Source organism: Schistocerca serialis, chromosome 2, assembly GCF_023864345.2.
Source record: "Schistocerca serialis cubense isolate TAMUIC-IGC-003099 chromosome 2, iqSchSeri2.2, whole genome shotgun sequence".
Classification (NCBI taxonomy): Eukaryota; Metazoa; Arthropoda; class Insecta; order Orthoptera; family Acrididae; genus Schistocerca; species Schistocerca serialis.
The window spans coordinates 1,098,743,155-1,098,765,710 of NC_064639.1; the positions used below are offsets into that span (position 1 = coordinate 1,098,743,155).

General features: G+C 43.7%; 1 protein-coding gene across 1 annotated transcript in view; it reads right to left on the bottom strand.

Annotated features, from left to right (window-relative positions):
* LOC126456643 (acetylcholinesterase-like) overlaps nt 1-22,556 on the bottom strand; it is a 372,833-nt gene that overhangs the window by 347,483 nt on the left and 2,794 nt on the right. Inside the window, exons 2-3 of the mRNA XM_050092387.1 lie at nt 19,637-19,825; nt 13,320-13,760 (exon numbers count right to left, since the gene is read on the bottom strand). Of these exons, the coding sequence (XP_049948344.1) occupies nt 13,320-13,760; nt 19,637-19,774 (579 nt within the window). The 5' untranslated portion in view covers nt 19,775-19,825. The remainder of the gene's footprint in view (nt 1-13,319; nt 13,761-19,636; nt 19,826-22,556) is intronic.

The following is a 22,556-nucleotide window of genomic DNA, read 5'->3' on the forward strand; positions in this document are numbered from 1 at the left end:
AAAAGCTTAAAAACAAAATAACTTCTATAAATCGAAACCTTCCAGCATGACAAAACAATTAAACCATAACCATAAGTGTAAGTAATTAACGAAACAGTGACTGTCAGTTAAAATGTTAGTAATCGATAACACATTCGAAATGGAATCTCAACGGCGCTACCTCGTGACTTCTTTGCACGAAGTTCTTGTTTTCCTGTAGCGGAACTCGCAGAAGAAGGTGCAGTCTCTCGCCGCTGGTGGCCGGCGCACACAAACGCACGCCAAGCTGCTGCGGCGGTCGATGTTGCTCAAACTAGTAGGTTTCTGAATACATCAAAATAAGCACTCAGGTTAAACTCATTCGGTTCACTCAGCAGTAATTCCGGTTGCCGTTTTCTGTGTACATAAATCTCCATTTTTACAAGTAGGTTCAGTAATTGCCCCTTTGGTACCTTATGCGACACTTCCACATTATCCTCTATGTTTTCCACGGTACGTTTATCTTTATCCAAAAAATCTTATTTTGATTCTGTCTAAAATGAGTCTTGAACTCCTTCCTGTCTTCCTGTGTGACTCTTTTGGCAGTTGATCTTGTAGACACCAGATTCTAAATATTTGTGCAATGCCGTTGGAAAATGCACAATCTTATGATATAGCAACAAACATCTTGCCCGCTGGATCTGTTGTTTTCTCCTTATCAGTATTTTGTGACTGCACTTATTCTTCCATTTCGTCGTTAGGGGTGAAAGGTAGTTTTAGCATTTCGTTGATCATGGCTCTGAGAATGCCCATTTATGCTCCTTAGGGTGGCAGGATTTCACATTTACAATTGACAGAATTGCACTAGCTTTCAGAAAAAGTTGAGGTAAAAATTGGATTTAAACGAAAGGTACAGTTGTTTCTAGGCTACGTCACGAGGGTGGCAACAACAGTAACAAATATATAGAATCTGATGTTTACAAGATAAACTGTCGGAGCTGTGACAAAGTCTATATGGGTCGGAAGACAAGTAATTTAGAGGCTCGCTTTAGAGGGAAAAAATATTGCCGAAATAACAGCGCTTTTACACTTTTGGATAAAGAAAAACATGCGGCAGGAAAAGGAGAGGATAAGAAGAAAGTGTTGCATAAGGCACCAACGGGACAGCTACTGAACCTACTCGAATATACGGAAACGTTTGTACACAGAAAACGGTAGCCGGAGTTATTGCTGAATGAACGGAATGTTTTTAACCTGAATGCTGATTTTGATATATGCAGAAACCTACTAGTTTGAGCAGCGTCGAGCTCCTAGCAGCTTGGCGTGCGGTTCTGTGCGCCTTCCACCAGCGGCGAGGAGACTGGGCCTTCTGACCCAAGTTCAGCCACAAGAACTTCGTACAGAAAATTGGAAATTTGTGGTAAGGTTCTATGGGACCAAACTGCTGAGATCGTCTTCCCCTAGGATTACACACTAATTAAACTAACGCTAAGGACAACACGCACACCAATGCCCGAGGGAGGACTCGAAGCTCCGATGGGGGAGAGCCGCGCGAACCGTGACAAGGCGCCCCTGACCGCACGGCTAACCCGCACGGCCTTCGTACACAGAAGCTACGGGGTAGCGCCATTGAAATTCCTCTACGGGTGTGTTACCAACCACCGACTTTTTAACTAACTTTCACACTTTCGTTAATTACCTACACTTACGGTTATTATTTAATTGCTTTGTCATGCTGGAAGGTTTCGATTTATAAATGTGATGTTATTTTTAAACTTTTTATACTGGCTTTTACACAACTGTGTGGTTTACTTTGCCAGGAGAGAAGCTTCCAATTATTATTATTAGCACCTTCTATGTGGATCTTAAGGGTGAATCTAATCCCGCCGATTGTATGTCACCACATGTTTTAAATGTTTTTTATTCCAGTCTTTGATAACAATATCAATTCTTTTGACGATGACTGGTTTCAGTCAGTAATGACCATCCTCAGATGTACAATATAAAAATATATACATGTAGCAGACTTTTAAATATAGATAAATATTATAGAAACAAATTGTGATATAGTAAAAGACGAATGCAGTTACCCATACTGTATCGCATTTCGTTTCTATAATAGTTATCTGTATTCAAAAGTCTGCTACATGTATTTGATCTAATGTGTTATTATCAAATTATATTTCTTACGTAAATGATGACTTCATCTAACCCCACAGTAGCGACATCTATGTACGATGTAAGCAAATTTATTTCTGGTAGCTACTGTACTTTAGTAGTCAGTTGCAGAAATTACCGTGTGGACGATGTGATCTATTCTACACCTTATTTCAGATCTATGTGACGATGCTGTGCTGAGTATATTTATATGTTTTGACGATGCCATTACGGGTCTTATTCACTTTAGGACGTGCTGTAAAAAAGGTACGTTTCACCGTATTTTATCTGAACATTTCCCTGGTTATATGATAGTATATTGTGATACGTAATGCTGTATTGTGGTGAAAGACATGCTGCTCACTAGTTGTATATATTTTTATATTGTAGATCTGAGGATGGTCATTACTGACTGAAATCGGTCATCGTCAAAAGAATTGATATTGTGATCAAAGACTGGAATAAAAAACATTTGACAGTATTGGATCACTGTTCATATACGCTACTATGTCGCAGCTGGTGTGTACATGTTTCATTGTCAGACACTCACTATCCTATCTGAAGTTATTTTAATTAATAACTACGTATACTGCATTTTAACTATTAAACTGACAATACAGATTACTCATATGTCCTAACTACAGTGCCCTCTGCTGACCTCAGTTATTTGAATAAATATCAGACTTTTCAGGCCATCACCAGCGCTTACTCTATAACACATGTATAATATTGACGTTGATACCTCAATCAGATTATTTTATTGTATGTATCGCTAATGTGCCTGTCTGTTAATGATGTAAATTTTTTTTATTTTTTATTTTTCTTATGTATCATCAGATCCGTTACAGATTTTCCTTCAGATAACTGAACTTAGTTGGTTACACCACCATGCTTTGTTTGTAACAGATCTGAATACGGTAGTTGCCGAATTCGGTAATAGAGATTTGTAAAAGTTTCGTGTGATCTACACGGCCCTATAGAAATAATCTACCAGACCCTTTTAAATTCTGACACTGGTGGCGTGTTTCCGGGGTCTCCCGCGAAGCCGACAACCCGCAACGTAGCACCGCTATGCGGGTCGTCGCTCCAGTTCCGCAGGCGCACCGACCGAAGTCAACCGAACTTCGCCTGACCTGTATCAAGCAGGTTAGTTCAGAGTGCGCGCGCAAAAGCTGTAGAAGCGGCCACATCTCTGGACAATTTGCTGCATCCGCCAATCTATTTTCCTCAGACACTCCGAGGCCACATCGCTAGACCAATAGCCACCTGGCAGTCATCCGCCATGCGGATATAACTACCCTCGCCCGGTGAGCAGCAGGCAGTTTAATTTTATGCCTACTAATGACGTCTAAGAAGACGGACTGTTTCGTTTCCAAGGGCACTGTTCAGAAGACAGTGTCAGGCAGAGATTTACTTCTGTTGTTTTCGAAAAAATTTAAGTTGTCAAAGAAGTCATTCCTTTATTTTCAGGGACTTTTCTTATTTGTTTTGGCCTGTTAACGGACCCAGAACTTATATCTGTGAACATAAACTGAGGGTTCAATAAATTGACTTTTGAGCGTAATTAACTGAACTGTGAAAGTGCCCCAAGCCGGGAAACTTCAACTGGATCCTCCATGTCTTCCATACCGACTCCACTTTCATATCCTATCTCGTTATCAGGTAAGTCGTCCGCTCACAGAGACCTTCAGTATACACATTCCACGTATCCGATCTCTCCTCTGCGTTAGCAGGGGCTTTCCCACTGCAGTCTTAATGTTACCACCGGTGCTTATAATTTCACCCAAGGTTCGTTTGACTTTTCTATATGCCAAGTCAGTCTTTCCGAAGATCATTTCTTCTCCGATTTCTTTAAACATTTCCTGCAGCCATTTCCCCTTGACTGATTCCACTTCTTATTAATTTCATTTCTAATGGATTTCTATTGCTGTATTCCTATATGTTTGTACCACCTACTTTCGTCGATCAGTTATAGTAATTCCTCTGTTATTATAGATTTCTTGGCAGTTACCATCCCTCGATCTATATTAGTCTGTTCAACACATGTGACTACTATTTTTACAGATGTCCTCTCCTCCTGAATTGAAATGCTTACCGTGATATTCCTTACCATCGCAGTATCCACATTCTTAGCGAACATCAAACGCATCTCGTCATTCCTCATTACTTCAGTATCCCACTTCCCTCCAAATTGATTATTCTGGGGTATTGTTTACTCTTCATCATTACTAAATTGTGATCTGAGTATGTATGTTCTCCTGGGTACACCTTACAACCGAAATCTGATTTCGGAATCTTTCTTTGACCGGGATGTAACCCAACTGGAGTCTTCTCGTGCCTCCGAGCCTTTTCGAAGTATATCTCCTCCTCTTGTGATTCTTAAACATGGTATTCGCTATTACCATTTCAAATTTTGCAGAACCCAATTAATGTTTCTCCTCTCTTATCCCTACTGCCTATCCCGTATTCCCCAATAACATATTCCTTCCCCTACAAACGCTTTCCAATCCTACACGATTAATAGATTATGATTTCCCTTAACATACTGAATTACCCGCTCAATATCCTCATATACTCTCTCTCTCTTTTCATTTTCTGATTGTGACTACAGCATCTGAACAACAGCCGGCCGCTGTGGCCGAGCGGTTCTAGGCGCTTCAGTCTGGAACCGCGCGACCGTTACGGTCGCAGGTTCGAATCCTGCCTCGGGCATGGATGTGTGTGATGTCCTTAGGTTAGTTAGATTTAAGTAGTTCTAAGTCTAGGGGACTGATGACCTCAGATGTTAGGTCCCATAGTGCTCAGAGCCAAGCCATCGGAACAACAGCTGTTGGCGTCGGTTTCCTGTCGACTTTGGTGAGAACAACCCTATCACTGAACTGCTCACAGTAACTCACTCTCAGCCTTACTTTCCTGTTCATGACGAATCCTCCTCCCGTTATACTGTTTCCTATAGCTGTTGAGATTTCCCTATACTCGTCGGCCCCGAAATTCCTATTTTCTTTCCATTTCACTTCTTTGATCCCAACTTTATCTAGACTGCGACTTAGAATTTCCCTTTTCAGATTTCCTAGCCTTCTCATCACGTTCGAATTTCTGACATTCCATGCCCCGACTCGAAGAACGTCATCTTTTCCCTGATTATTGGATGTTTACCTCACGGTCACCTTGGCAGTCCCCTCCTGGAGATCCGAATGGGGGACTAGTCCGGATTCTTCTGCCAATGGAGAAATTATCAGGACACTTTGTGAATTACAGGCCACATGTCCTGTAAATATACATCATGTGTCTTAAATGCAGTGGTCTCCATTGCATCCTGCATCCTCAAGCTTTTCATCATTGTTGATTCCTCGACCTTGTTGGGTCAGTTTCCCACTCCAAGCGCAAGATTGTGCCCTGAACCTCCGTTCACTGCTACGTCCTCTTTGACAATACCATTGGCAAGCGAGGGTTACTTTTTACGCCGTAAATTTATGGCCGCTATTTCTGATAAATTTTATTCAGAATTTAACCTATGGTTGAATATGAACCCAGGACCATGACTTTTTGATTACTAATCAAGGGCAGTACCCATATATCACAGGTTCGAGATAAACATCAACAAAAGAAAAACAAGGGAAGCGTTATATGGTCGAATTAAATCAGTTGATGCTGAGTTAGGAAATGAGACACTAAAATTAGTGGTTATGGCTTGCTTTTTGTCAGCCAGTTACCTGTCGATGGTCGAAGCAGACGAGGTGTAAAGTACAAACTGGAAATATCATGATAAACGTTTCTAAAGAAACAAATTGTTAACACTGACAAACTGGTAATATCAAGATAAACCTTTCTAAAGAAAACAAAGTTGTTAACACTGACAAAAAATTTAAATTCACGAAGTCTTTTCTGAAGTTTTTTTACAGTGTATCTTTGTTTGGAAGTGAAATGTGGTCGAGAAAGTGTTCAGAGAAGAGAGAGTCGAAGATTTAGAAATACGTTGCGACAGAAGTGCTTCAGATTTGATCTGTAGATCAGACAACGAATGGAGATGTATCATATCTAATTATGGGGAGAAAATTTATTTATATCACTACTTTATTAAATAAATAGATCAGATGTTGGAGGAATAAACCGTATAGAACGAGAAGTGCATGCATGTGTACTATAGCACTGATAGCAAGATGAGATATCCACCAACAACAGGTAGATGTATAAATGGACGTTGGTTGGGATCTCCTTGCAACTCAATGAAAATATCGTACAGGTCAGCTTGCCATTTCTTCTGTTAAAGCATTTATGTAATCTTACTCTCTACAATTATACATATATTGACTGTTTTGTTTGATAATCTTGTTTGGTCAAAATTAGTAGGAGATAAACAGCATAAAAATACAGCTAAGCAAACTGCATTCTGACGTTACTGTGAGAAGTATTCTCCCGAGTGCAACGTGCGATAGAATATTAAGTAACTCCATGAAAGAAAAATGTCTTTTCAAATTATTAAAAGTACGAACTTCGCTTTAGGTATGTATAAAGTGATCTACCCTGTGGAGCCATATCAACGATGTTATACATATTACAAAAATTGGACTATCTCTTTGCTGTCCGTGCGATTCAACGCATACAGTTTCATGTGTTATCGAGGCTTCCGTTCTGATATTCCAGTCTACGAGATGTTCCCGAAAGTTTTATTTGATTTAAGAAGGCTATTTTTTCTGCATGAACGCTGATAGAAACTTGGGGCAAATAGTGAATTACTTGTCGCCACTTAGAAGATTACTTTGGCGTCAGTTTGTTGGTTCGCGTATTCGTCGGTAGTGGTCGCCGTAGTGCAAATCACTCGCTCGCTCATACCCGAAGGTGCGTCGAGTCGATGTAACATAGAAAGAAAGGTGTTTCGTGTTTTTCGCTTACACAGGTATGATTAAGTTACAAATGTGCAGCATTGGTTCTGACCAAAGAGTACACCACTGAACAACTTATACGGCAAAGTATTCGACTATATTCGACTATGGGGCCAGCAGTTTCTTGACAATCGTCATTTATGTACGATTCAACTACGTTCTTCACGTAGTTCGTAGACGTCTAAGCCGGCTCTGACCAAGGTCGCTAACGCCCGCACCAGCGATGGCACTCGAATTGGAGCTACACCTTCACTTTGGCCGGCAGGGGGAGGAGCAGTGGTGATGTGAAGTTCCTGTCCGCCAGTCTCTGCGCCAATGTCCTGGGTTAAACTTCAAACCTCTACGCAGTGTCTCATGAACCGAAGGCATGTCACACTGTTAATGGTGATCTGTCCGTCGGAGGAGGACGTAGATTTCGGCGGACCCCTCGGTACTCTTCGAGAGGAGTGAGCTGCGAATATGTACTGGCTTTGCGTTTCACCCTCTACCTTCCCTACACCCATAGCAACACGAACACAACACTATACTCAAGGCACAGTTATATGCAGTACAATTCATAATAGGTCGGAGGAAAGCGTAGGGAAAGTACCTCCACTAGAACCTTGAGAAGAGCAGTGATGCACGATTCTTGCATCTTCTCCCATGTGACCATTTCTTGAGTATGAGAATAGTGTGACTTTGACATTAGTCCACTCTTTATGCTGTAGGAGAGTTAGTCGCATAGCAACAATAGTGACAATAGTGACAATAGTGACAATAGTGAACGCATTAACTCCAGACATGCTCGCAGATAACTGAGACTAGTTTGAATACCCTCCAGATGTTATCTTTGCTTACGGTGGAGGACAGCTTGAAAATCTGTGGAGGGTAAATGAAAACTGTCTCCCTAAACGTAGGTAATGAAGGTACCCCCAAGGCTGTTCGTCAACGTATGTAAAAGTTATAATTTTTAAAATCGGATGGTTCTTTTGAGAATAAGACCTCTGCAGTCCTATTAGTTAGCTACAATCCGTCAGAGGTCGGTATCAACAAGTGAATTGGACATCACCGAGGCAAGACATTCACCAAACGTTCCTGTCCTCAGGGATTTGTTCACAACGATATCTGATTGACAGTGATAAAATTCCTACGAACAGCAAACTGCATAGAATGCATCTCAGTACAACAGCCGCCTGCCACAACAAGGAAACGTTGACTCGCTCACGCACAGATTTGTTTGTGGAGCAACGGAAGAAACGTATTATTCTGTCAGTCACTTACTAGCCATCACTGATAGAGCGATCGCACGCTACCTACACGCTAGGGAACTGACGTGGCCTAACAGCACGCGATACCCGATTGCTAAACAGCTCTGTGGATGATCGGGCGTACGATACAGCCACCTACATTATTGAGAACCGAGGTGCTAAATTCTCGGAATAGTTCTCCCTGTAGATTACTGACGGCCAATATTATCGAATCGTGCAGGATGTCTATCACAGGGAAACATTTCACAACAAGCTACAGACCACGGTCAAGAAACCGGCGCAAGTGGTTTATCACGCCTGTCACTAGATAATACATAATCGATACAATGAGACGGCAGAAACCAGAGAAGAGTCTCTTAAATGTTTATAGCTGTTTCAAGTAAGTAATATATAGGATGGAGAATAATTGTGTCACGAAATTTTAACCCTGGATAGCTGATGCCAATAGGAACCAAATGGATGTGTATGTCGACAACGCACCATTTTTAAACTACGGAAACTTGACGCCAAGCGCTCCGATTGGCCGCATGATTGCCCCGTTGCCGTTCATCGGTTGACAGGCAGCGCTATGGGTGTCGGTTCACACATACGAACGATACAAACGTCCCTCTCCCCGCCACTGCCCAAAGTGATACGCAGATGTGTCAAATACATCTTGTTTTTTGTCTCCACCTCACGTCAGAGGCATTCAGACGTAAGCTTCGCTTCTGAGTACACACTTCACCTGCGATTTAGTCATACAGTAAGCATGTCGTCATAGGATTCGTTTGAAGAACAACGAGGTGTGGTTTTTGTTTATGGACTAGCCGACGGTAATGCACATGAAGTTCGACGGTTGTTTGAGAAAGTAAGACGCCACCCACACCGGCAAACGTTTACAGCAGTTCACCGGCGACTTAGCGAAACAGGCTCGTCAGTGGGATATCATGGTGGTGCTGGGAGACCTCGAACACGACGGGATGCTGCACTTGAACAGACTGTTCTCGAGCTCTTCGAGGAAGCACCTACTACAAGTACTTGAGCGGCTGGACATGACATTGGGGTCACTTGTCGGTTAGCCTGGGAGGTTTTGAGAGATGACGGCCAGCATCTATTTAGTTTCCACTCTGTCCAAGAGCTGAGTCCTGTGGCGGACTATGAGCATAGCCTAGGGTTTTGCCGGTGGTTTCTGCGACGTGTTGCACGAGATCCCAACTTCCCAGCTATTGTGTTGTTTGTGGAGGAGTGCACCTTCCATCGGAATGGCCTTTACAACAATCGAAACGTTCATTTCTGGGCAATGGGAAACCCTCACGTCACATACGTCCACGGACACAAGGAACGATTTTCGCTCAACATTTGGGCAGGCCTTGTGGGTGACCATATAATTCGGCCGGTGCGTCTACCTCCTTGACTTACCGGAGCAAATTACCTTCACTTTTTGCAAGAAACTCTACCCGGTCCGCTGGAAGATGATCCCCTGGATATACGGCTATGCATGTGGTTGCAGCATGATGGGGCGTCCGCACATAACAGTCGTGCTGCACGCGGATAGTTAAATGAACTCTTCGACGGCCAGGCAATTGGCAGAGGTGCTTGTAGGACATGGCCCCAGCGATCACCAGACTTCACGCCAACGGACTTTTCCCTGTGGGGATTCTTCAAGGTTCTAGTTCGCCCACCCGGACGTGAACCACCTAGAAACGAAGGGGAATTAATGGATCGCATTCAACATGCCACCAGTTACACCACGGCAATGCCAGGAATCTTTGAAAGAGTACAGCAAAACACCGTTCGACGTTACCGAGCTTGTGTCGCGTTAGAGGGTCGCCAGTTCGAGCACCTGCTTTAAACAGTGTCCTAGCTACAAAACAGGCGGTTTTCAGGGCTGACACAGTTCGTAAAATACTTTATGTACGCGAACTAAGAGCTGTTGACGGGTTTGTTCCAGGTACGTCTCATCATGAAACTACAATGGATGTGTCGGGACCCATGAGGATTCGTCCCCAGAGTGGAAGGCTGGCACGCTACCACCAAGCGTGGGGGCCGCCTTGGGTACATCTCTATCTGGGGCAGGCAGAGCATTCGCGGTCATGCGTTTTCCAGAGCATCCGGCATCAGGGCAATCCCGTGGCCAATCGGAGCACGTAGCGCCAAATTTCCGTAGTTTAAAAATTGTGCATTGTCGACCTACAGAACATTAGATATTTTGGTTCCTACTAAAGATGAGAAAAGTCATTCATCCTTGGGAACTAGTGCACTGGTGATCGCTCTTTTTTGGGAAACGTTAATTTTTACTCGTTCACCGTTCATTGTTCTACATGGTTCTTACGAGAAGGATGGAAGGAGCCAAAAGGGGGCACTTGCCTCCCCCCTGGAGTACAGAATTTTTATTCACAACAGAATTCTCACACCCTTGTAATTTTCGTGATTCTGCAAAACATCTCGTTTAGCCAACTTTAGCTTTACGTGGCTGACCGAAGTAAAATAATGTAAGGTGCCGCACGAAAAACCGGCCCCGAGTACGGACTGCTCGTCAATTTCGCACCATTCGTTGACCGATGCGATCAGAATAGATGCACATGTAATAGTCAGGCAGTGGAGAAATAAGAAGCCAATGCAAACAACTTCGAAACAATAGTTGACGATTGGTAAGCGACAGTGAGTAGTCTAGTACTCAGGGGCGATTTTTCGTGCGCCACCCGGTACCACTGAAATAACATTGTAGGAGTTATCATATTCTCTTTACAAAATGTGACACCAGACACTGGATTACGAAACATGGGTTTGATTCGGTTGTAAGTCGATCTGCCTTCCATGACAATGAACATGCTGTTTTACCTTGGATCGAAAAAAGACGGAAAATGGCCTTTCGTGTGTGCCATGCTGACGTCCTTTGCATATGTAATAACCAAAAAACTTGCCTTTTTACAAGTATTTCTTCTGCTGTTTATCGAAATAGTGAAGTAAGCTGATACGCCGTTTTGTTACCTGAAAAGGTGTATGTATTACATACCACGTAATTTTTTCGTAGTTTACGTAGTTATAAAATACATTTTCATTAGCGTTAGTGGACGCTGAATAGAATACAAAAAGAACCAGAAGTTCAGAGCTCAAAAAAGGTTTCAAACAGATCTAGAATGGACGTGCGAAGCGAACGAAACGAACAACAACAACTTGATACTGAACTAACTAGGAGCAGTCGGCAGTGGAACTGCGACGAGTGGCCACGCGATGAAGGACGAGTCCGGCTGAGCGAGACCGAGACCGAGACAGAGACAGAGGGGAACGGGACCGAGGGTGGAACGAGATCGGCCGACGTGCCGTTGCGGGAACGAGACCGAACGATTTCATCAGCTACGAAGGGTTAAAATTTCGTGACACAATTTTCCTCCACCCTGTATACAGGGTGTTACAAAAAGGTGCGGCCAAACTTTCAGGAAACATTCCTCACACACAAATAAAGAACAGATGTTATGTGGACATGTGTCCGGAAACGTTTAATTTTCATGTTAGAGCTCATTTTAGTTTCGCCAGTATGTACTGTACTTCCTCGATTCGCCGCCAGTTGGAACAATTGAAGGAAGGTAATGTTGACTTCGGTGCTTGTGCTGACATGCGACTCATTGCTCTACAGCACTAGCATCAAGCACATCAGTACGTAGTATCAACAGGTTAGTGTTCATCACGAACGTGGTTTTGCAGTCAGTGCAATGTTTACAAATGCGGAGTTGGCAGATGCCCATTTGATGTATGGATTAGCACGGGGCAATAGCCGTGGCGCGGTATGTTTGTATCGAGACAGATTTCCAGAACGAAGGTGTCCCGACAGGAAGACGTTTGAAGTAATTGATCGGCGTCTTAGGGAGCACGGAACATTCCAGCCTATGACTCGCGACTGGGGTGACCTAGGACGACGAGGACACCTGCAATGGACGAGGCAATTCTTCGTGCAGATGACGATAAACCTAATGTCAGCGTCAGAGAAGTTGCTGCTGTACAAGGTAACGTTGACCACGTCACTGTATGGAGAGTGCTACAGGAGAACCAGTTGTTTCCGTACCATGTACAGCGTGTGCAGGCACTATCAGCAGCTGATTGGCCTCCACGGGTACACTTCCGCGAATGGTTCATCCAACAATGTGTCAATCCTCATTTCAGTGCAAATGTACTCTTTACGGATGAGGCTTTTTTCCAGCGTGATCAAATTGTAAATTTTCACAATCAACATGTGTGGGCTGACGAGAATCCGCACGCAATTGTGCAGTCACGTCATCAACACAGATTTTCTGTGAACGTTTGGGCAGGCATTGTTGGTGATGTCTTGATTGGGCCCCATGTTCTTCCACCTACGCTCAATGGAGCACGTTATCATGATTTCATATGGGATACTCTACCTGTGCTGCTGGAACATGTGCGTTTACAAGTACGACACAACATGTGGTTCATGCACGATGGAGCTCCTGCACATTTCAGTCGAAGTGTTCGTACGCTTCTCAGCAACAGATTCGGTGACCGATTCCATGGCTTCCACGCTCTCCTGACCTCAACCCCCTTGACTTTCATTTATGGGGACATTTGAAAGCTCTTGTCTACGCAAACCCGGTAACAAATGTAGAGACTCTTCGTGCTCGTATTGTGGACGGCTGTGATACAATACACCATTCTCCAGGGCTGCATCAGCGCATCAGGGATTGCATTCGACGGAGGATGGATGCATGTATCCTCTGTGAAAGAGGACATTTTGAACATTTTCTGTATCAAAGTGAGTGAAGTCACGCTGTGTGTTTCCATTGCATGATTAATGTGATTTGAAGAGAAGTAATAAAATGAGCTCTAACATGGAAAGTAAGCGTTTCCGGACACATGTCCACATAACATATTTTCTTACTTTGTGTGTGAGGAATGTTTGCTGAAAGTTTGGCCGTACCTTTTTGTAAAACCCCGTATAGACTTACATAAAATGCATAGAAAAGAAATATGTAGCTAATATTTCCTTGTCTTAAGCTGATGGCGCCTTGTTAATTGTTCCTTGGAGAAATAAATTACTGATTTCGAAGAACGAGCTGCGCCGTGCTGAGGACTGAGCGCGCACCTGTGAGAAGAGGTTCCTGCTGAGGGGGCTCAGCAGGTGGATGCTGACGGAGACGGCGCCGGCCGACTCGCCGAACAGCGTCACGTTGTGCGGGTTGCCGCCGAAGTAGTGGATGTTGTCGTGCACCCACTGGAGCGCCATCAGCTGGTCGAAGAGCCCCGCGTTGCCCGGCACGTCGCTCGTGTCGAAGAAGAGGAAGCCCAGCGACGCGACGCGGTACTGCATCGACACCAGGATCACGTTCTCCTCGGACACGAGCGTCTTGTGGTCGTACACGTCGAGCGTGGCCGTGCCCGAGTAGAAGCCGCCGCCGAAGATCCACACCATGACGGCGGCGTTGCGCGGCCGTGGCTTGGGCGCCACCACGTTGATGTAGAGGCAGTCCTCCGACAGCTGCGTGTTGGGGTTCCAGATGACCGAGCCCGGGAAGTCACCGAACACCTGCCGAGCACAAAGTCCGTACAGCGGAAGCGGAGCGAGAGCGATATTTAACTGACGTCAAATTACTTTAACAGGATGTAGCACATCGTTTTACTGCCCTCCAGGAAGCGTGTGGCGCGCAAACTATTCTCGGGACTGAGACCTGGCTGAACCATGAGATAGGAAATTATGAAATATTTAGTGAGGGTTGGAACCTGTATCGGAAAGACAGATTAGACACCGTAGGAGGTGGTGTACTCACTGCAGTTGACAAAAATATTGTGTCTATTGAGGTCGAAGTAGAGTGTGATTGTGAAGTTACCTGGACACGTTTAACAGGGTTAGGAGGAATAAAGTAATTTTTGGGTGTTATTGCCGGTCACCAGGTTCCACCGTGACAGTTCTAGAATCATTCAAAGTGAGTCTACACTCTGTATCGCAGAAGTACCCGGATCATGCTATATTAGTCGGAGGCGAATTCAACCTACCTAGTATAGACTGGGATGTCTATGGATTCTTTACAGGTGGCACAGACAAGCCGTCGTGTGAATTACTTTTGAACACATTATCCGGAAACTGTCTTGAGCAGCTAAATCGACAGCCAACGGCTAATGGAAATATTCTCGATCCGGTAGCCACTAAAAGACCAGACCTCATCGACGGTGTCAGTGTTGAATAGGGATTAGTGATCATGATGTTATCATTACGACTATGGTTACGAAAGTTAAAAAGTCGGTCAAGAAGGTTAGGAGAGTATTCTTACTAGAAAGAGCAGATAAGTAGTTGTTAGCATCCCACATAGTAAATGATTCGACTTCATTTACTTCCGGTACGACGGACGTGGAAGAAGTATGGTCAAATTTTAAACACATTGTAAATCACGCATAGGACAAGTATGTGCCGAGAAAGTGGGTTACGGACGGAAAAGACACACAGTGGTTTAACAGCGCAATTCGGAGAATGCTCAGGAAGCAAAGGCAGTTGCACTCGCGGTACAAGAAAGATCGGGAGAATGAGGCCAGGCAAAAGATCTTGCTGAAAACCCAAGGAAATACTGATCTTACGTAAAATCGGTAAGCGGGTCGAGGGCTTCCATCCAGTCACTCACTGATCAGTCTGTCCTGGCAACGGAAGACAGCAAAACGAAAGGTGAAATTTTAACTTGAGCATTTGAGAAATCCTTCACGCAGGAGGATCCTACAAACTTACCGCCGTTTGAGTCTCGTACAGATTGCCGTATAGAGGACAAAGTGATGGACATCCCTAGGGTTGTGAAGCAGCTGAATGGGTTGAAAATAAATAAATCGTCAGGTCCTGATGGGATTCCAATTCGGTTTTACAGAGAATACTGCATTGCCTTCTTACTTAGCTTGCATTTATCCCGAATCTCTCGCCCAACGTAAAGTCCCGAGCGACTGGAAAAAAGCGCTGGTGACGCCTGTATATAAGAAGGGTAGAAGGACGGATCCTCAAAATTACAGACCAATATCCTTAACATCGGTTTGGTGCAGGATTCTCGAACATATTCTCAGATCCAGTATAATGAATTTCCTTGAGACAGAGAAGTTGCTGTCCATGCATCAGCACGGCTTTAGAAAGTATCTCTTCTGCGAAACGCAACTTGCCCTTTTTTCACATGATATCTTGCGAACCATGGATGAAGGGTATCAGACAGATGCCATATTCCCTGACTTCCGGAAAGCGTTTGACTGTGTGCGCCACTGCAGACTCCTCACTAAGGTACGAGCATATGGGATTAGTTCCCAAGTATGTGAGTGGCTCGAAGACTTCTTAAGTAATACAATCCAGTACGTTGTCCTCGATGGTGAGTGTTCATCGGAGGTGAGGGTATCATCTGGAGTGCCCCAGGGAAGTGTGGTAGGTCCGCTGTTGTTTTCTATCTACATAAATGATCTTCTGGATAGGGTGGATAGCAATGTGCGGCTGTCTGCTGATGATGCTATGGTGTACGGGAAGGTGTCGTCGTCGAGTGACTGTAGGAGGATACAAGATTACTTGGACAGGATTTGTGATTGGTGTAAAGAATGGCATCTAACGCTAAATATAGATAAATGTAAATTAATGCAGATGAATTGGAAAAAGAATCCCGCAATGTTTGAATACTCCATTAGTAGTGTAGCGCTTGACACAGTCACGTCGATTAAATATTTTGGCGTAACATTGCAGAGCAATTTGAAGTGGGAAAAGCATGTAATGGCAGTTGGGGGGAAGGCGGATAGTCGTCTTCGGTTCATTGGAAGATTTCTGGGAAGATGTGGTTCATCTGCAAAGGAGATCGCTTATAAAACACTAATACGACCTATTCTTGAGCACTGCTCGAGCGTTTGGGATCCCTATCAGGTCGGATTAAGGGAGGACATAGAAGCAATTAAGAGGCGGGCTGCTAGATTTGTTACTGATAGGTTTGATCATCACGCGAGTGTGACGGAAGTGCTTCAGGAACTCGGGTGGAAGTCCCTGGAGGAAAGAAGGCGTTCTTTTCGTGAATCGCTACTGAGGAAATTTAGAGAACCAGCATTTGAGGCTGACTGCAGTACAATTTTACTGCCGCCAACTTATATTTCGCGGGAAGACCACGAAGATAAGATAAGAGAGATTAGGGCTCGTACAGAGGCATATAGGCTGTCACTTTTCCCTCATTCTGTTTGGGAGTGGAACAGGGAGAGAAGATGCTAGTTGTGGTACGAGGTACCTTCCGCTACGCACCGTATGGTGGATTGCGGAGTATTTATGTAGATGTAGATGTAGACGTGTGTTGTGGGACTGGAGCTCCCTTCCTATCAGGAATATGGCACAACCTCTGCATGCTATGTGGTAGTATGATGAAACAAAGAGGAATGAATGGGTATTGAGTGAAGGATCTTTTAATATGAGTAAATGTTTCGTTGTGACTTCAGAGAGCCAATTACACGTGTCGTTCACCGCTAAGAACATTGCGCACACGAGTGGCACACTGTCAGAAGAGAGTAGGTCTACGTGTTCCGGGTTTGCCGCAGACAGAATTCTGAGTCGGTACGGGTAACAAGTGCATTACAGCGTACGACTGAAGTGGAACTGGAAACGTCCACCAGAACCGAAGTATGAGAAATGTACGATTCTTGAGGACGGCTCGTCTGAATTACCACACGGAGCCAAATTGAGTTTCTGGCGGTATGTTGAGCAAATGCTATGTCACGTCGAGCCGTAGTGAATTGATGTCAACAATTTGGACAAAGCCGCACAGACGTGCGTGATGCCGACCGGGAAGTTAAGTTCTTCTTCTACCATGTTATTTGCATCTTTCCGGCAAGCTGAACGAACGTCTGGAGGATATTTTCCAACGATGAGGACGTTAACACAGCAGTTCTCGCATGGCTCCGTGAAGAAAGTGGGATTTCTATCGTGAGGAATTAAACGATTGGTAGAAAGTTTCCACGGCTGTCCACAGAGACTAAGGTGACTATGTTTAAAAATAATGTGATATATTCATGCAAGTTTGAAATGAACTGCACCGTTCAATAAAAAATTGCTTGGCTTGGCGTAATAATGTGTACCCTACTTTTTGAAGATCAGTTTAGATATTATCTTAGTAATCAAACAGTCAACTACAATCAATTAATTATTTATCGCCGCGGTGCGTAGCCAGGAATCTAGTAAACTCACTAGATAGTCCACTACATCAACTGATATCCCCTGAGTTTTGAGAAGATATTTACGATAAAATCTGTGACAGTTACTTGTGGATACGACCGACTGTGCTCGGAGCTTAACTCAACGACAGATTGTGAATGGCGAGGTTCGCTCCCATTCAGTAATTCAGTCAGTTATTTGAATTCGTTGAGAGGGCTCGAACAATAACGCCATGTGATCCGCGGCTCCAAGTGAAGATGAGCCACACTCATTACATTCAGCCTTGAAGCACGCTCCAGCACCAAAGTCCACGGTCGCCCTCTTAGAGAGAGTAGAGAGAACGGCTAAAACTCCGAGGCACTGCTACCTCTGTAAATTAAATTAGAGCACGCTTTTCCCTCTGCTAGAAGCCCATCGTACATGGTGTTGATATGCACGTTTTCTCATTCAAAATATTACTTGTATGTTTTTGAAAGAAAGGGAATCAATTTTACCAACGGTTGCAATGATAATTACCGTGATCTTTTGCACAGAATCACATAACAGTTGCCTGCAACTAGGAGCTGGCATAATCTGAAACTGGAAACTCTTGAGAATGTAAATGTATGCAGCGTTTTACAACTAATGCAAACTATTTTCCTCTATACCTTATTAGTTTATGTAACTCTTCTAGTTTGCAGCGTCATAACGTACACTAATACGTCTACGTTATTCTCCAAAATAATTCAACATATGTAATGAATTTATGTAGACCGGTACATTCTTATTTATGCATTTAATTCACCTGCCAAGATTAGTACCTTCAGGCACTCTCTTATATTTAAAGACAAATTTTTAGAGAGATACACTGAGGAGACAAAAAGTCATGGGATAGCGATATGCACAACCTAAGCAGTGGTAGTATCGCGTACACAGGGTAGAAAAGGGCAGTGCATCGGTGGAGCTGTCGTTAGCATGCAGGTGATTCACGTGAAAAGGTTTCCGACGTGATTCTGGCCGCACGACCGGAAGTAAGACTTTGAACGTCCAATGGTAGCTGGACCTAGACGCATTGGGCATTCCATTTTTGAAACTGTTAGGGAATTCAGTATTCCGCGATCCACAGGGTCAAAAGTGTGCCGGGTATACCAAATTTCTGGCATTGCCTTTCACCTTGAACAACGCAGCGACCGAAGGCCTTCACTTAACGACAGAGAGGAGCCGCGTTTGCGTTGAATTGTCAATGCTAACAGACAAACACCACTTAGTGAACTCACCGCAGAAATCAATGTGGGGCGTACACCGAAGTCATACCTTAGGGCAGAGAGGCGAAATTTTCGACTTTCATGGGCTATGACAGCAGACCACCGACGTCAGTGCCGTAGCTAATAGCCACGACATCGCCTGAAGAGCCTGTTTTAGGTTCGTTATCATGTCAGTTGGGCCCTAGATGAATGAAAAGCCGTGACCTGGTCACTGAGTCCCGATTCCAGTTGGTAAGAGCTAATGGTAGGGTCCGAGTGTGGCGCACCCCCATGAAACATTGGGCTCATGTTGCCAAAAAGGCACTGTACAAGCTTGTTGTGGCTCCATAATGTGTGGACTGTGTTTACGTGGAATGTACTGGGTCCCTGGTCCAGATGAACCGATCATTGACTGGAAATGATTATGTTCGGCTACTTGAAGTCCATTTTCAGCCGTTTTCCAAAACAACGATGGAATTTTTATGGATTGACGTGTTCCATATCACCAGGCCACAATCGTTCGCGATGGGTTTGAAGAACATTTCGGACAGTTCGAGCGAATGGTTTGGCCACCAACTGAACACTTATGGGACATAATCGGGAGGCCAGTTCGTACATAAACCCTGCACCAGCAATAATTTCGCTGCTATGTACGGATAAGGAGGCAGCATGGCTCAATATTTCTGCAGGGGATTTCCAACGACTTTTTGAGTCCATGACACTATGACGAGCAGCACGATCGACACGATATTAGCATGTATCCTTCGACTTTTGTCACCTCATTGTAGTGCTGAAATGCTTGAAGTAAATGGACTGTACATAATAGTATTGGTAGACATTAGTTAATGTAGAAGTTTCAAATAACTGATGACTATTTCAATTTGAACTCAGTGGAAACATTAGAAAAATGCTGAGAGGGCCTTTTTCTTTATAATTAGAACTATTTTTCTACTTGATATTCAGTTTTGTTGTATATAGACTTTCGAAGTATGAAAAGTGTTGAAAATTAATGACATCTGTACGTAGAGAGTAAGAAGCACTGACCGTGTCGATGATCTGGACGCAGCTGTTTGGAGGAGTGGTGGTGTTGAGGATCTCGCCGTTGGTGTCCCAGCGGTCCACGGGCCTAGGATGGCGGAACCTCAGTGGCCCCACGGGTTTCTGCGCGTATGGGATTCCCATCCACACGTCCACCAGCTTTCCCGTCGTCGCAGCCAGCGTTACGCCGCGAACCTGTAATCAGAATACTGCAGTCGCATGTCATCGTGCCTCGCAGGCCATTGGTGGTGTTCAAGGGTGTAAGTGCAAGTATTTTCTTGTAAAGCGCACATTATCACCTTCTCCTGGTGTAGTATTATTGTATAAGTGTAACTGCTATGTGTAGCCGAGTAATTCATGGGATTAAAGTACAGTACTAGAGAATTTATTGATGGCAGAAATGAGAGGGGGAACCCTGAACCGCTTCTTGCTTACGTTCTCAGATACCACAATGCGGAGTTTCTTGTTTAGTCTTTTCATCCGGGTAGATATTTCGAGGCGCATCCTTAAAGAATTTTGTTTTCTCTGTGACCCACTCTGAGACCCATTTTCTTGTTGGAAACTGTTGATGCCAGAAACGTGTCCAGATGTTAAATAAATAATGATATATAGCTTCACAATATTTGAGTTAACTAGTCACTTCCAAAGTAGGCCTATGTACTTGCTGAACTTGGAGTGGAAATCAAAAAGTTTCAGGAGTAAAATCTGTTGAGAACATTCTAATGTTTGGAAGGAAAGCTCCAATGACGTACATTAAGAAGGAATCATTAGATCATGTAATTTGTTTGGAAATGACATAAACAAAAGCAGTTTACTCCTATGGCTTCCAACTTGCGAAACTTTGGAATTTAATCCTGGTGTAGTACTGAAGGACCGATGGTACAGGTGTTCAGTACGTATTTTGCTTTATAAGTGAGCTATACTTTCCCAGACTGCTCCCAATGAACTGAAGTGTCTTCTGAGTAAATTTGTGTTTGTCAGTTGTGGCTCTAAATTTTGTTCCATGCTGAATGATTTTTTCGTGGCTGCCCATTTCTTTCAGGGTCTCATTAACGTCTATCTGTCAGTTGTGGTTTTTCCACTAATAAGGCTAAGTTCAGAATTATATTTATGAGCATGACGTTGTCCACTCTATATAGATAACCATAATACTAATGTCACATGTGATTTTATACTGTAGCTACTAGATCTTGTATGATTTCTTTTTCATCCAAGTTTCATTTACGCATTTTGGTCCTAAGAACGTTGTGAAAATTTTATTTCTTCTTTCTTTAATGTTTCTTTTTTGCGATCTACTACTAGATATAAAGGTTCCATAAGCTTAATGAGCATTTCTTGCAGTAACCGCATTATGTAATTCTCTCTTTTGTGATATAGATCTCTTTGTTGTATCTGTTCAATGTGGGCTTTCATGATCTTTGCTGTTTTGCAGTTCTTTCTTTGTAAGCTTCCCGATTTCCCTATATCGCCCTGTCGGTTCAATAATTTCCCATAAATGCATTTAATCTTTTACACAGCTGATGCAGTAACTTTAGAAATTGACTTACTTGTACCATGTTTTAATTTTCTGCTTGGAAGACACTTGTAAGGTGTTTCTCCGCCACTTGTTGCATACGTTTTATACTGGAAACTTGATACTGTTAAATAGTGTTTTAGAAGGAATATCGTGACACGTCATCTTACTCTGTAACTGAAACCGAAGTAGGTTCTCAGATATGTGAGTGTCTATATAACTCCTTAAACGTAATAGAACCCAATACGTTGTCGTCAACGGTGAGTGTTCATCAGAGACATGGGGGCCGTCAGGAGTGCTGAAGGACGTTTGATCCGGTTGTGCTTACTCTATACGGGGGGTTTCCGCAAGAGCGTGCAAAAATTAACTAGGGCACAGAAGATGCTCCACTGAACAATTTGAGGGAGAGAAGCTTGGGTTGGAGTAGGCAGCTTAAGGAGATAACAGGAATAAAATTACATTATTGTGTGCTTCTTTATTTCCATTAGTTACAGTTAACTTTTAATACCGTAACTGACACAATGAACGTATCATGTGTGCCGTATTTCACAAAATTCGCTGAAACTGACGGCCATCGACGCCAATGCAAGCATGACATTGGCGAAAATTATTCTGACGCACGCTGCCAAATATCCCTGGTGTGTTTCGAATCACAGCGCAGGCAGCTACAATTCCGGCAAGTAATTCCAACTCCGTATCCACTGGCGTCTCAAGTGACTTTAGAAATCCCTTTAGGAAACAACTAAGACTACGCAAGTCAGGTGACCTCGCAGCCTATCGAACAGAGCCTCCCCTTTGAATCCAGGAACCAGGAAATACAGAATTGAAATGGTTGCGGACATCCACACTGAAGTGAGACGGGGTACCTTCATGTTGTATCCATGTCCTCTCAGGAACAGCCAGGGCTATGTTCTCCAAAAACTCAGGTAAAACTCTTTGCAAGAAACTCAAGTATGGATGGCAATTCAGCCGGCCAGATAGAAGATATGCCTTGTCCTCCTTTTTTTCTTTGGAGAAAATCAAGAATATGCATGTAAAGGAACATCATAGTACGTGTAACTTGTACGCATGATAGTTGCAAATAAGCTGGAAAACAATAATGCTAGACAGTTCGGTAGACAAGTTTATTTCCATGTCTCCTTAAGCTTGCCCTACCAACCCAAGGTTCCCCACCTCAAATTGTTCAGTGGAGCATCCTCTATGTCCCGTTAAATTTTTTGCACCTCTTACGGAAACATCCAGTATAAACACAAATATTCCGAGTAAGGGATGAGTAGCGATCTGCGGCTGTTTCCTGATGATGCTGTAGCGTACGGGAATGTATCATCGTTGAGTGACTGTAGGAGGATACAAGATGACTTGGACTAAATTTTTAACTGGTATGATGAATGGCAGCTGGCTCTAAATGTAGTA